The 12,808-nt window shown below is 41.5% G+C and overlaps 1 protein-coding gene across 1 annotated transcript; it reads right to left on the bottom strand.

Annotated features, from left to right (window-relative positions):
- Window positions 1-9,380: 9,380 nt before the first annotated feature.
- On the bottom strand, window positions 9,381-12,769 carry nadsyn1 (NAD synthetase 1). The gene is made up of 2 exons (XM_042106547.1): window positions 12,684-12,769; window positions 9,381-12,222 (listed from the first exon to the last, which is right to left on the bottom strand). Exon 2 carries the CDS (start codon window positions 12,181-12,183, stop codon window positions 10,078-10,080), a length of 2,106 nt encoding a protein of 701 aa, XP_041962481.1. The 5' UTR covers window positions 12,184-12,222; window positions 12,684-12,769; the 3' UTR covers window positions 9,381-10,077.
- Window positions 12,770-12,808: the final 39 nt, after the last annotated feature.

The following is a 12,808-nucleotide window of genomic DNA, read 5'->3' as shown; positions in this document are numbered from 1 at the left end:
GTTTTTTCATGAAGTACAAAAGAAGAATACGGCAAAAAGAGAATTATAGTTAACCCTGCGCTTATCAGTGACACACGTAGCCCATCATACTCTTCTCAATGTAATATCCAAACTTAAATAATAATACAAAAAATAAGATAAACATTTCCGTGCAAATCCAAACTCTGGCGGTTGCGCAATTGTCAGTTGTAGCAATCGCTCGATTCTGTAGCGCATTTACATTGCATAGTTTCTCGCATTTCATTGACTGACGTGGAAGGTGGGATGGATCCAATTCTTTCAGTGGGAGGATTCGAGATCAGCGTCGGAAGGGCTGTTGAACGCCAAAGGGAAAGAGGCTATAAAATATACTTCCTCAGAACTTTGAACAAGGTGGTGGTTGCTTTTCGACTTGCCAAAACGAATTGAAATGGCGACTAAGGTGGGTCAGTTTTTGGCGAGTGCGTATTTTTGTGTGATTTATTATTGAGAAAAACAATCTGTTTCAAATAGCCTATGAGGCCTTAATAAGTGTTGTCAGCAGTTGATTTAAGAGTGATTTCAGGAATCATTGTACTTAACGTTCTGGTGTAGGCTACGTAAACTAGACTACCCAACTCTACATGTTCGGCAATTATCCTGGCTGTAGTTGCTCCCACTGCAGTGCCATGTAGCTGAACTTAAAATCTGGAATAGGCTATGCGCAATATTTCGTATAAGATGACTGAGAGAAAGTTGTTAATGTCGCCATTGTTGAATATGACAACTCGTGAAAGTTATTTCTATTGTCTAATTGTTCAACATCTTGATGTGCATAACCCAAGCATTTTGCAATGTCTGTGGCCGTCAGTGCGCATAAATGGAAAGCACGGGGAATCAATCAAATCCCTGCAGGCAAGAGCTTAAAGTGGGAACCTTAGCTACTGGTGGCTTCTCATGAAAATATATACGGTGACTATAGAGAGAGATAGTGTCTGAATAGACTAAAATAAGATACATTTCGACCCAGTCGTAGCCTACATACACCATTCACGCCGATAATGTAGCCTAATTGATGGTAAATATCAATTTAAATAAAAGCCAAATAAAAGTAAATGATAATCCTCCCTTGCCTGGTTTGAATAAGGGAAGAAAATTACAGGCCAAACTGTTTTCTCAGCAACACCTTAAAAGTAAATACTGCACAGCAGTGTGTAAACAGTGCATGACACAGGTGTGGCGACTTCAAATAAGTCCCTGTTGTTTTTACGTTACTGAAGTAGTATTAGTATGCCTAAGATCATTTTCAGTATGAGTAGGTTCTAAGTGCTTTATAAAAGCTTTACCATTCTGATGATTTACTAAAAATCAAAATGATCTTCCTCTTTAGTACTCAGACTTGGAACAGGCCCTCTACACACTGGTCAGCAAGTTTCATGATGCCTCAGCTGATAACAGCCCCACCCTAAAAGTGGAAGAGTTTCAGGGCCTTTTGAGCAACCAGTTGCCAAACGTGGTCAAGGTAAGCACTGTCTCAAACCTGGATTTATTTTTGTTTTTTGTAATTTGTACAGTTGATTTTGATTTTGATTTGTACAATGATGTGTATTTTGGTTTAGAACAATGCAAATATTGCAATATCCAACATCTGGCCTTACATTGGTCTATATTGGTCTTGGTATCTATTTTTTCATAAGAATGGTAAACAACTAGCTACTTCAGTAAGAATGGTTGTGTACATTCATTTACCAGGCAGAAACTAATAAAATTGGTAAATTGTAAAAGATTGAGATTGTGAAAAAGCTATGAATATCTACCTAGAAGAATCCAACTATAAACGTCCAAAACGTAACACCGTCCATTCAGAAAATAATAGCATTCTTGAGATATGTAGTAAACACTTAGCGGGAATTCTTCTCTGTCAGCCATGGTGAACATGAGTGTATAATTTCATCATCCCAGACCACAGGTGAGGGCGAGGGCATGAGCACGATTCTACAAGAGATGGGTGTGGAGGACGGAGGCGGAGTCAAGTTTTCAGACTTTTGGAAACTGATTGACAAGGTGGCAACCAGTCAGCTCGGCCTCCTTAGCCAAGAGAAAACGACCAAATGTATGAAGTGTGTGCTGCTCTGAGCCTGGAAGTCATTTGTAAGAATCGCTGAAAACCGATCAGCCCTGTGTTTTGTTTAACCTGCCAGGCCAGGTGAGGTGTTTTTACTTTGACACACTAGACCTGGCCACTAATTTCCCTCCTATCGATTCCACACTGCCATTTTTTACTCAGTTTCATGAAACCTTTGACATTTTTCATCACTATTCTCATAAAAAGGGACTCTGCATCTTGTTTTCCGACATCCCTTGATGGCCTGACAGAACACTTTAATGAGTTTGCACAGGTTATGTCATCCTTTTATATCTGGTGCTACAGTTAACATATTTGTGTTTTTACTCTGACATTTTTGAAGAGGATGTATTAACAACATTACTATGATGATAATAATTGTGTACAACATGTATATGAGTGTGTAGGATATAGCCATCTGTGTGATTTTGTCATTTTAATAAAACCATTAATTTTATTTAATTACAATTTGGAATGGTTTATGATCTATGACTACAAGTGTGAAATACCACTAAGATGCAATGACTGAACACTCAAGCCACTTGATGAGGTGGCCTGGGATGCATTTGACCTGACCACTTATCTTTTGTAGAGTACATGCTAATGCATCATCAAGAATGATACTGTACTGCTAGTGGAAGTGATGTCGCCCATGCATGATCCATTTTAAAATAAAGCCCTCATATTATTTTAAGGGCTTTAATGCATTATCAAAATCACAGATGAATAGATCCAAGCTATTATTATATTTGTTTTTGAGAATTAAGATCTAGGGCTGCAGTCCCAGAAGCCCAGATACCATGGGCCTTACAATGCCCATGTATAAATGTATAAACACATTCAAAAATAACAATGGTACAATGTACCAAATACAATGGCATTCTTGAATGTTTTTTCTTCAGACACAATGATTTCATTATAAGTGCAATTACAATAAATTGAATATTTTGTGCAATAAAAACCTATAACATGCCGATAAATAGCAATGAGAAGTGCTTTTTAATGTGTGTACTGAGTGTTGAACAGTCTTAAAGCATCGGGAGAGAAACCATCCCTCTATTTAACTATTTAAGATGGCACCTTTGTTTCCCATCAGAAAGGGACATGTAAAAAGTTTATCCCATTGCAAGGACACATACTGTAGGTGGCGCCATTTCAGATTTTCTCCACTAGAGGGACCTAATACACTATGAACCTTCCCCACATTCCCACATGCAGGGACACACTTTACCATACAGTTCACATTTTATCCACTGGGGGACTCTACATCAGAAGTGGCAGAGCAGTCTGTATATTCGAATGGCCCTGAGAGAAGCTCCTAATTTGGCACTTCATCTGACTGAGCAGTGAGCACATAATGCTTTCTCACTTGTATGAGTACCCCACACAGCATCACATCCCATCCCCTCCTCTGGAAAAAGCATCCTTTGGAGGGGACGCATAGAGGGCACCACATAACTGAACCATTTTCTGTAGGGCATCCAGAGTTGAGTCAAGTTTAGACCATTGTGATGGCACCTTAATGGGCACTGAAACAGTTTTTCAGCTTGTGTCACCTTCTCAAAACACCTGTGTCTGAACAAAAGCACTCTGGCCAAAATGACTTGCAAAAGGCTGTTACTCTCTCAAAACACATAAAACAGGCAGCAAAAGCAAATCTTGCCTTCAAACAACACATCCTGTCGTCAAATCACTGTGTGACTTCAATCAATCATTACACACTGGACAACAAAATGCAATAGTTCTCAAAATTAGCATTTTTGCTATTCTTTCCTTTTCTTTTGTATTCATTCCTCCCAAGATGTAACTGTCATTGACATGTAAGACTTAAGACAGTAAGCACCTAGACAAGACAAATTTCATTGACTACTACTTGTCATTTTTCATCAAAATAGACCTACAGTAAACACCTTTTGTACTGTTTTCTTAGCCAAATAGGCTATACAATAATTTCTTTAAATGTGCCATAGATCCATAGCCTACTTGCAAATAACAACATAGAACAGGCATGGCATCTCTTATGGATAATGAATGATTGCTGAATGAAGAATTGTGCAAAGGAGTTTCACACAGGTGTATCAGAGATTCAGACTTGTGCAAGGAATCTACCACATGTAAAAAGATGTTTTCCTTTTGTTTAGCACGGGAAAGTCAATAGAGTTCGGGGTTTTTGAGTTTGAGAAATGTGTGAACCCAGTGAAAATGTGTGGACACATTCGCAAGAGATGACTTCTGCTGTGCAAAGATAGTGAAGATAGTGTTCATGAAGACCAAGTGGATCCCAGTTTCCTTAAGCACGTCAAAGCAATCGAGAAAAACTGTAACTTTGCAAGGCAAGGGAAATCAGCCCAAACAAAGCATGCTTCCCACAAAGGGAGAGTTTGCGTTGGCCGCTCACCTTTTCACGTGTATGAACAATGGACAGACCAGTGAAGAGTTAATTGGTAACTGTTATTATTACAAACTCGATTAATCTGACTCTGTTTAATTACTAATTTGTATCACCATTCAATTACCAAGTAACTAGTTTATCAGCTATGGAAGAGCATGGCATGGCATACTACGAGAATTGAAGTATACGATTGGTAGGTAAATGAACTATTTATTTGGCACTAAGCCTTAAAGGTAAATGTAATCAATATCACTTCAGCTGAATGTAAAAGTAAACTCACATAGTCTACTGTAACAAAGTAAAGTAACAAAGTAGCAAACAGTAACAAAGGAAACTTAACCAACTCACAGAGGTAAACTAAGGAGGTAAAAGTTAGAGTCTAACAAGTTAGAGATAACAGATACACCAGATAAAACAGTACAATCCCAGAAATAAAGAAAGAGGTAGAGAGAAAGAGAGATAGAGGAGGAAAGGAGAGAGAGAGGGGGGCTGAGAGGTCAGAACCCCAGGGCAAGAGAAAAGAGAGAGCACCAAAGACAAGAGCCTCTACTTTTATCATTCACTTGGGCCACCCCCGACTCATCAGTCTTTGTTATGCTAACTGATTCCATCATCCCAACTGTAAAGATCCGAAGCTTCCCTAACCAGAAGCCATGGGTGGATAGAGAAGTGAGAACGGCATTAAAGACACGGACCATGACTTATAATGCTGGGCTTATTTCAGGGGATATGACGGATTACAAAGCAGCATCTTATTTACGCAGAGCTATTAAAGATGCTAAGCGGCGCTATAGAGACAAAGTTGAAGCTGATTTCTTGGAGGGTGATCCAGCACGAGTGTGGAAAGGACTCCGAACCATCACTGGCTTTGAAAGAAAGTCCCCTCCTATGATGAATGTGAGTAAAGCCCTCCCTTATGAACTTAATGCTTTTTATGCTCGCTTTGACATGAAAAACACAGACTATCTTGCACTAGCTGCAGCATGTGAAGCAAATGAGGATGCACCTTTCTGTGTCTCTGAGGTCGATGTGAGCAATGCCTTTAGGAGGGTTAATTGTAAAAAAGCTGCTGGACCAGATGGAATTTCTAACAGGGTTTTGAAATCCTGCGCTGCTCAGTTAGCTCCTGTGTTCACTTATATCTTTAACACATCATTGGCTCAAGAGACAGTTCCTACTTGCCTCAAGCAGTCTGTTATTGTTCCAGTACCGAAAAACAAATGTCCATCATGTCTGAATGACTACCGCCCAGTAGCCCTGACGTCTACAGTGATGAAGTGTTTTGAGAAGCTTGTGAAAAACATTATCTGCTCATCCCTCCCTGCCTCCTTCGACCCCCTCCAATTTGCTTACAGAGCCAACAGGTCTACAGAGGATGCCAGCTCAAACCTCATGCACACCACCTTAACTCACCTGGAGGAGGGGAATGGGAATTATGTGAGGATGCTGTTCATTGACTTTAGTTCAGCATTCAACACGATAGTACCTCTCACCTTGGTCACAAAGATGAAGGCCTTAGGACTGAACACCACCCTGTGTCACTGGATATTTGACTTCCTCACCAACCGTTCACAAGTGGTTAGAGTGGGGGGTCTGACATCTGACTCATTAACCATCAGCACTGGTGCTCCCCAAGGCTGTGTTTTGAGTCCACTGCTGTACAACATCTACACACATGACTGCAAAGCCAACAGTAGTCATACCTCCATCATCAAGTTTGCAGATGACACAGTGATCTTGGGCCTGATTAGTAACAACAATGAACAGCTCTACTTGGATCAGGTTGATGAGGTGGCACAGTGGTGTCAATCTAACAGCTTGACACTGAATATCACTAAAACCAAGGAAATGGTAGTGGATTACAGAAGGCAGCAGCAGAACTACAGTTACACCCCACTAATGATCAGCGGGCAACCTGTAGAGAGAGTCACAAGTTTTAAATACCTTGGTGTCCACATTACTGAAGACTTAACATGGACTGTTAACACTCAATATGTTCTGAAGAAGTCCAGAAACGACTCTACTTCCTTCGTCAGCTAAGGAAATTCAAAGTTTCTACATCCATCATGAAGGCCTTCTACACTTCAGCGGTTGAGAGTGTTCTAACTGGTAGCATCATCACCTGGTATGGGAACTCCACAGTTAGAGATTGTAGTACTCTGCAGAGAGTAGTGCGCTCAGCTGAACGTACTATAAGAACTCAACTCCCTGCTCTACACGATATCTATTCCAGAAGAGTACTTCTAAGAGCCCAAAAGATTCTGAAGGACTCTTCTCATCCTAACAATGGATTATTCCTACCGCTGAAATCAAGAAGACGCCTATGTAGTCACAAAGCCAGAACTGAGAGACTCAGGAGAAGTTTTTATCCCCAGGCCATCCGAATTCTGAACTCACACTATACTGACTTTGCACACATTCACTCCTCAGCACTCTCAAACATTTCCCAACTCTGAACTCACACTATACTGACTTTGCACTCATTCACTCCTCAGCACTCATGACCCCCCCCCCCCCCCCCCCCCCCCCCCCACACACACACACCTACATGACTTTTAGCACTTTTACATCCCTCTCCCTATGCTACAGACCTTTTATTTATTTTCTTATTTCATCACACGTCAAAACACACACACACACACACACACACACACACACACACACACACACACACATATCTGACTTTCTCCAACTTTTGCACATCTCCATAGAACTTTTTATTTATTATTTTTGATTTCTCCTCCATCTATCTTCCCATGTCCTTGATTGCCTAGCCCCCCAACACACACACCAAGACCCCTGGCAGTTGGGTTAGCCCCTTGAGCCGTGGATCTGCCCAAGGTTTCTTCCTAGGGAGTTTTTCCTTGCCCCGGTTGCTCTTGGGTGCTCCTTGTTGGTGCCCCCCGCCCAATCCCAATCCTCCCCCACCTTTCTTATGCAGCCCTTGCCACTTAATCTACTAAACCCCTTCTACTGCACCCCCCCCCCCCATAAATGCACAAATAGGCTGACACCAGACATAATTTCACTGCATTTCTTACTTCCAGTAACTATATGCATGTGACGATAAACTTCCTTGTATCCTTGTTATCTGAGGGGGATGGGTGTGGCCCATGTGGTTATCATAACTTTATGCTACAGTGTAGTTCTTAGTCTACAACTATGCAGATGCACGGTATGCAGCAAGTACCCACACAGATGTAAATTGACTGCAAAAGGCATTCTTAAGAAAAGCAAAAGGTTTAGCTAAAAGGCTGGTCCTTACAATTGTTTTGCAAAAGGGTGTGAGAAATGTGTGAACCCAATGAAAAGGTGTGAACTTCTGCTGTGCAAAGTGTTCATGAAGACCAAGTGGATCATGAAGCAGGTCAAAGCAATCAGGAAAAACTGTAATTAATTCAGGGGACAGGGGACCTTGTGGGCATTTAATGTAACTCTTCCTAGTGGTCAGTAGGGGGCTTCCAGTAATTTTGACCTCTCTAAAGCAGTGTTTTTTCAAACTTTTTCAGACGAAGGACCACTTAACCAATAAAAAAGAAGCGCACGGACAACCTAGCTAAAAAAAAAAAGATCAGACCTACTTCAATAGTATATTAGTCTACACAATAGGCCTACTCACTGAACCACCTTGCTTATTGTCTTTGCACTTTGCTTATTGTGTCAGAGGAGTCATATTTAAACTGGCATATCTTACATAGACAGTGTTGCAGAACTGTTTGGATTTAGCCTACATACAAGTTGGTTCAATATTGCAAACAACTCATCTATATTATATTTTACCACGTCTGCACGTGGACCACTTGGGATATCTTGCGGACCACCAGTGGTCCCCGGACCACACTTTGAGAAACACTGCTCTAAGGACACTGTCACAAGTGTTTACCATCCAGATGACACTTCTACAAGTGTTTAAGTGTCTACCACCCCAGAGAGCACTTCCGCTAGTTTTGACCACTGTCAGCGATTTTTGACTTTGATGGTCTGCTCTTCCTGAGTTATGTGTGGCTATAGACTGAGACTCATATTTGCGATTAATCATCAAGGGCCAACACTTCCCCTTAACTGTGAATGCCATTGCGCAGTAGTAACCCTGGTGTCTAGCACTACATAGGCCTGATGCCCACAGGGACCCATGTTCCAATTTAGCCTGAGGTCATTACCTGAACCCATTTTCCATTTCATTCCCACTCTTCTCTGTACTGTCCATTAAAGGCTGAAAAGCCCAAAATATAACTTATAACTTATTTTTTTAAACGATTTTAACCTGCCCAACTATATGAGATATTGTTAGTTGAGCACACCTGATCTAAGAAGCCACCAATTCCATCAATCTTCACTCCATTGCACCAATCCCTTGACATTTTCTCCACTTTTCTTCTCTAGGCAAAAATAAAAGTAGCCTTAAAAAGAGTTGGTTTGACTTGTAAAGCTTCATTAAGGAGTGTAGGCTACGTCTAACCAAAGAATTCCAAAGGCACACTGCTTTTTATAGTTAAAAAGCCTTTTTAACTACAAAAAGCAGTGTTCCTTTGGAACTATTTTAAGACGTGAAGTATCCCCTTGATACCAAAGAGCACCTGCTTTCACATATCACATTTACACATATCAGTGACGAAGCACTGCTGACCACCAACTTTTTGATATTTGAGAAGAAAAATAGCCTGCCTGGGGAATCATTGCCCTTTTCGTGAAAATAAATGAAATATTTTGCGGAGTCATTGTGCAGACCTTCCTTTCTGTAAAACTAGTTTGCCTGGCACCTAACAAGTTTTGGATGTGTGCATGCTTTTATAAAACTAAACTATTTTTATTTAAACACACTTTGTAATTGCTTTTGAAAATGTGTAAATTAGTGATGTTTAATGTCATTCTTAGTAAACTATATTGAATTATAGACTTAGACTATAAGTTTTAAAGAATTTTATTTAACAAATTCTGAGCAATCACATTCACATACAGTATCTCATTTTGCTAGACCGGTATTGTTCTTCACTTTGTCAAGCAGAGATGCATTACACATTTGCATTAAACATTAAAAGATAGACATTTCAATTAACCCTTAAAGTACCTCAAACTGCTTTTATTGGCAACTGTATAAAGAACAATCATGTTTTCACATGTGATTACACCCGATTTATTGTCAAAATAGCTGCACGATAGAAATCACTCAGATTATCTTATTTACTGGGCCTTGGGATTGATTTGTCATTTATCTAGTGCTGCAATAAACATCTTAAGATCTTTGAAGTCTCTGGTTCCCCACCATGACAAAACCAAAGATTTAAAATAAGCTGCGGTAGAATCTTTGATAGAACTTCAAAAAAATATTTCAATAATTATTTAATTTTACTAGAAAGTCTGTCACAAACACATGCACATGTTTCACATTACAGTCTCATAAAGTAGGCTATGTATCAGATAATGCACTTAGTAGGTTTACACTGAAACAACAAACCTATAACCAGGACTATTCTTGTTTTAAAAACAATGTTTGAGATTAGTGAAAACGTAACGACAGGTCTGGACATTTCATAGAGAATATTCATTATATGGCCATACAATCCACTCTGCGTCAAAGGTCTATGTTGAAAACAGACTGAAATCAGAAGTTTGATCCATATCCTAACTCCACATCAGATACCTTGTTGTCGATTCTGCGGAATTGCCACAACCATTGTATGTTGTACAAAAAGGGTCGCAGGTCAAAGCGGTTATCATCAGGGCTGTAGCTCTCAGCATGATATGATGGTGTGACTGTGGTCATTTTGTGTCTATTTACAGAGTACATTCTGAAAAAATGCTTCACTTTAATAGCCACCTGAGAGGGGGAACAAGTCTCTCTCCACAATTCAATCAGCTTGCAAAACATGCTGTAAGGTCCACATCTTGATATCTTTCTGAGCCTCCCTATAACGGACAGCTCTGTGTAGGTCATGCCCATGTCGGCCTCATCGGTCTGTGATACCTGGCCATTCATCAGCGGCTCCAGCTCGGCTGTAGGCGGCGCAGCCAGAATCCTCCTTAGTGCAGAAAGTTGGAAGTGTTCGGTGCAATACTGCAAGAAATTCTTCAGATCCATTTTACTAATACCTCCGATGGGATTGATATCAGCGCTGGAGCAATCATACTTAGTGAAGTAGCCTGACAAACTTTCATCCACGTTGGCAGAGCCTAAAACCAGTAGACCACCAGGTTTACCATGGGCCCATAGACTGAGTTGGGCAAAAAGGTAGGCAAGGACCATTCTGACGCGAGCCTGGACATTCTGCAACGCCAAGTTCTCTCGAGTACTTCCCCCATTGGCGCGGAACTGTGGCATTCTTCCAGTCACAATGGAGAATATGCCCAGCAAGCCTTTCACTGCCATGTCAATGTTGATATTCACGTGGTTGCTGCCGATTTGCATTGCGAGCTCTCTAGCTCGACCACGGGTATCTTCAGAGGAGTTCTCACTAGCCATATAACAGGTTGTGAAGAGATGCTTGCACAGCTCTCGAGGGTCTTCTGGTTTGTAAGTGAAATCACCCACCACTCGCTGGACATCCTGCAGCACTTGGATATTGTTGTCCCTCACAGCATTGCACACAAGCACACACATTGAGTAGACAATACAGGCAGTAGAGGAACTATCCACTCCGCCACTTAGAGGAAGGAGGAAACCAGCCTGGCCACTTCTCCTTAAATAGTCCCACAACCAACATGCAGGGCCAAGACTGATCTCTTCCTCTGGGCTGTGGAACTGCCATTCAGCAGGCTGGTGTGTGAGAAGGGAGATATCCTTACAGTCTGAAAGGGAAAAGTCTACATTTACCCTATGGTATGATTTGTGATCGTAAACTATGTGTGGATGACAATGTTCTCCACGATAGCTTCGGACATCCTCCAGATCGAGAGTGGCACACAAAACCTCCACATCATCCAAAGAAAACTGACGTCCCTGGGCAACAATGTCTCCATTGATGGCAATCAAACAACATCCATCATAATAAAGCCGGTCCCCATCACACCCCTTCTGATTGGCATACAGGTAAATACCCCCACTCTTACTTGTGGCGGACTTGACTAAATCCACCCTCTGGTTTGCCTTTCGTAACTCATGGTTACTGGCTGAGGCGTTAGTGAAGATTTCAACACCATCTAAACCCATATCTATGTGAGGGCTTTTCGGATCCCACATTTCCGCACACATTTCAGTGCCAACACATGTGTCAACAGTCGAGAGCACACAATCTCCAAATGGAACAGATGCTTGATCAGTGACATCCCGGATCATCCTTGGTAGATAATACTCGTCAACATGCCTGGGCTGAGTCCAAGGAGAAAACCAGCGTAACTCACGGTGGTTGCCATAATTTGCCAGGTTAATTTTTGGACGGATAAGAAGGATCTTCTTGTTTAGAAAAATTACTCTGCAATTGTAACGAACATTGCGATGCATAACGGGCATGCCTACATCACAAATTATATCTTGGGTCACTGGTGATTCAAGAAGTTCCCTAAGCACCTCAAAACAGTGGAGTACCGTGTCCGACTCATAAAAGTGGTCTGCACAACCATACCCACAAATCTCCAGTTCTGAGCCCAGTCTATATTTCGCTCCATTAGACTTGGCTATTTCGATACTTTTCAATATTCTTGACAAGTTCCCTTCAAAATCTAAGGCCCATTGATTCAGTGAGCACGTTGCTAATGTAACTTTGCGACCCATTTCGTTTCCTCGCTACTTCACTTGAACTTGTCTTTGAACCAAAGATTGTTAAGGAGGAGCAAGATACATCGTCGTAGTTCATGTCTATGGGCGCGAAATGGGGATCGAATCCTGTCTGCATAAAGAGGCGTGTCGATGACGTATTGACGAGCGTACGTTGCAACCGGCCAACAGCAGCTGCATAAATAACCGGCGCACACCTGATATAAGGTTGATTTTCTCCAGACTGGAATGCTCAAAAATGCTAAAAATGTACCTGAAATGTTCAGAAGGGTTTGAGGATCATGAAAACGTGCCCAAAATTCACATTCCTAAGTCTATAGAACCAAGACCTTAGCATATGTGGTGAAATTCTGAGCTATGCCCATAGACTTCAATGGAGCAGTCGCTGCCTCTGCTCTGCATAAAGGGGGATTTTGACCCCCCCTCGTGCGATCCGGGTTCCCGGAAGTGGCTCCTGATGAAACATCTTGCTCCGCCTTAACAATCTTTGTTTGAACTTTACGCTCTCGCAACTCTTTCAACATCCGTCCAGACACATCACTTCCGACCACAGAAGGTGCGTTGGTTCCTATCCATCCGTGAGGAAACACAACTTTTTGAAGTCGCATTGATTTAAGCTGTG

The sequence above is a fragment of the Alosa sapidissima genome, chromosome 10 (assembly GCF_018492685.1).
Source record: "Alosa sapidissima isolate fAloSap1 chromosome 10, fAloSap1.pri, whole genome shotgun sequence".
Lineage (NCBI taxonomy): Eukaryota > Metazoa > Chordata > Actinopteri > Clupeiformes > Clupeidae > Alosa > Alosa sapidissima.
Note: the sequence above shows the minus strand (reverse complement) of the source record. Positions and strands in the feature narration are given on the sequence as shown.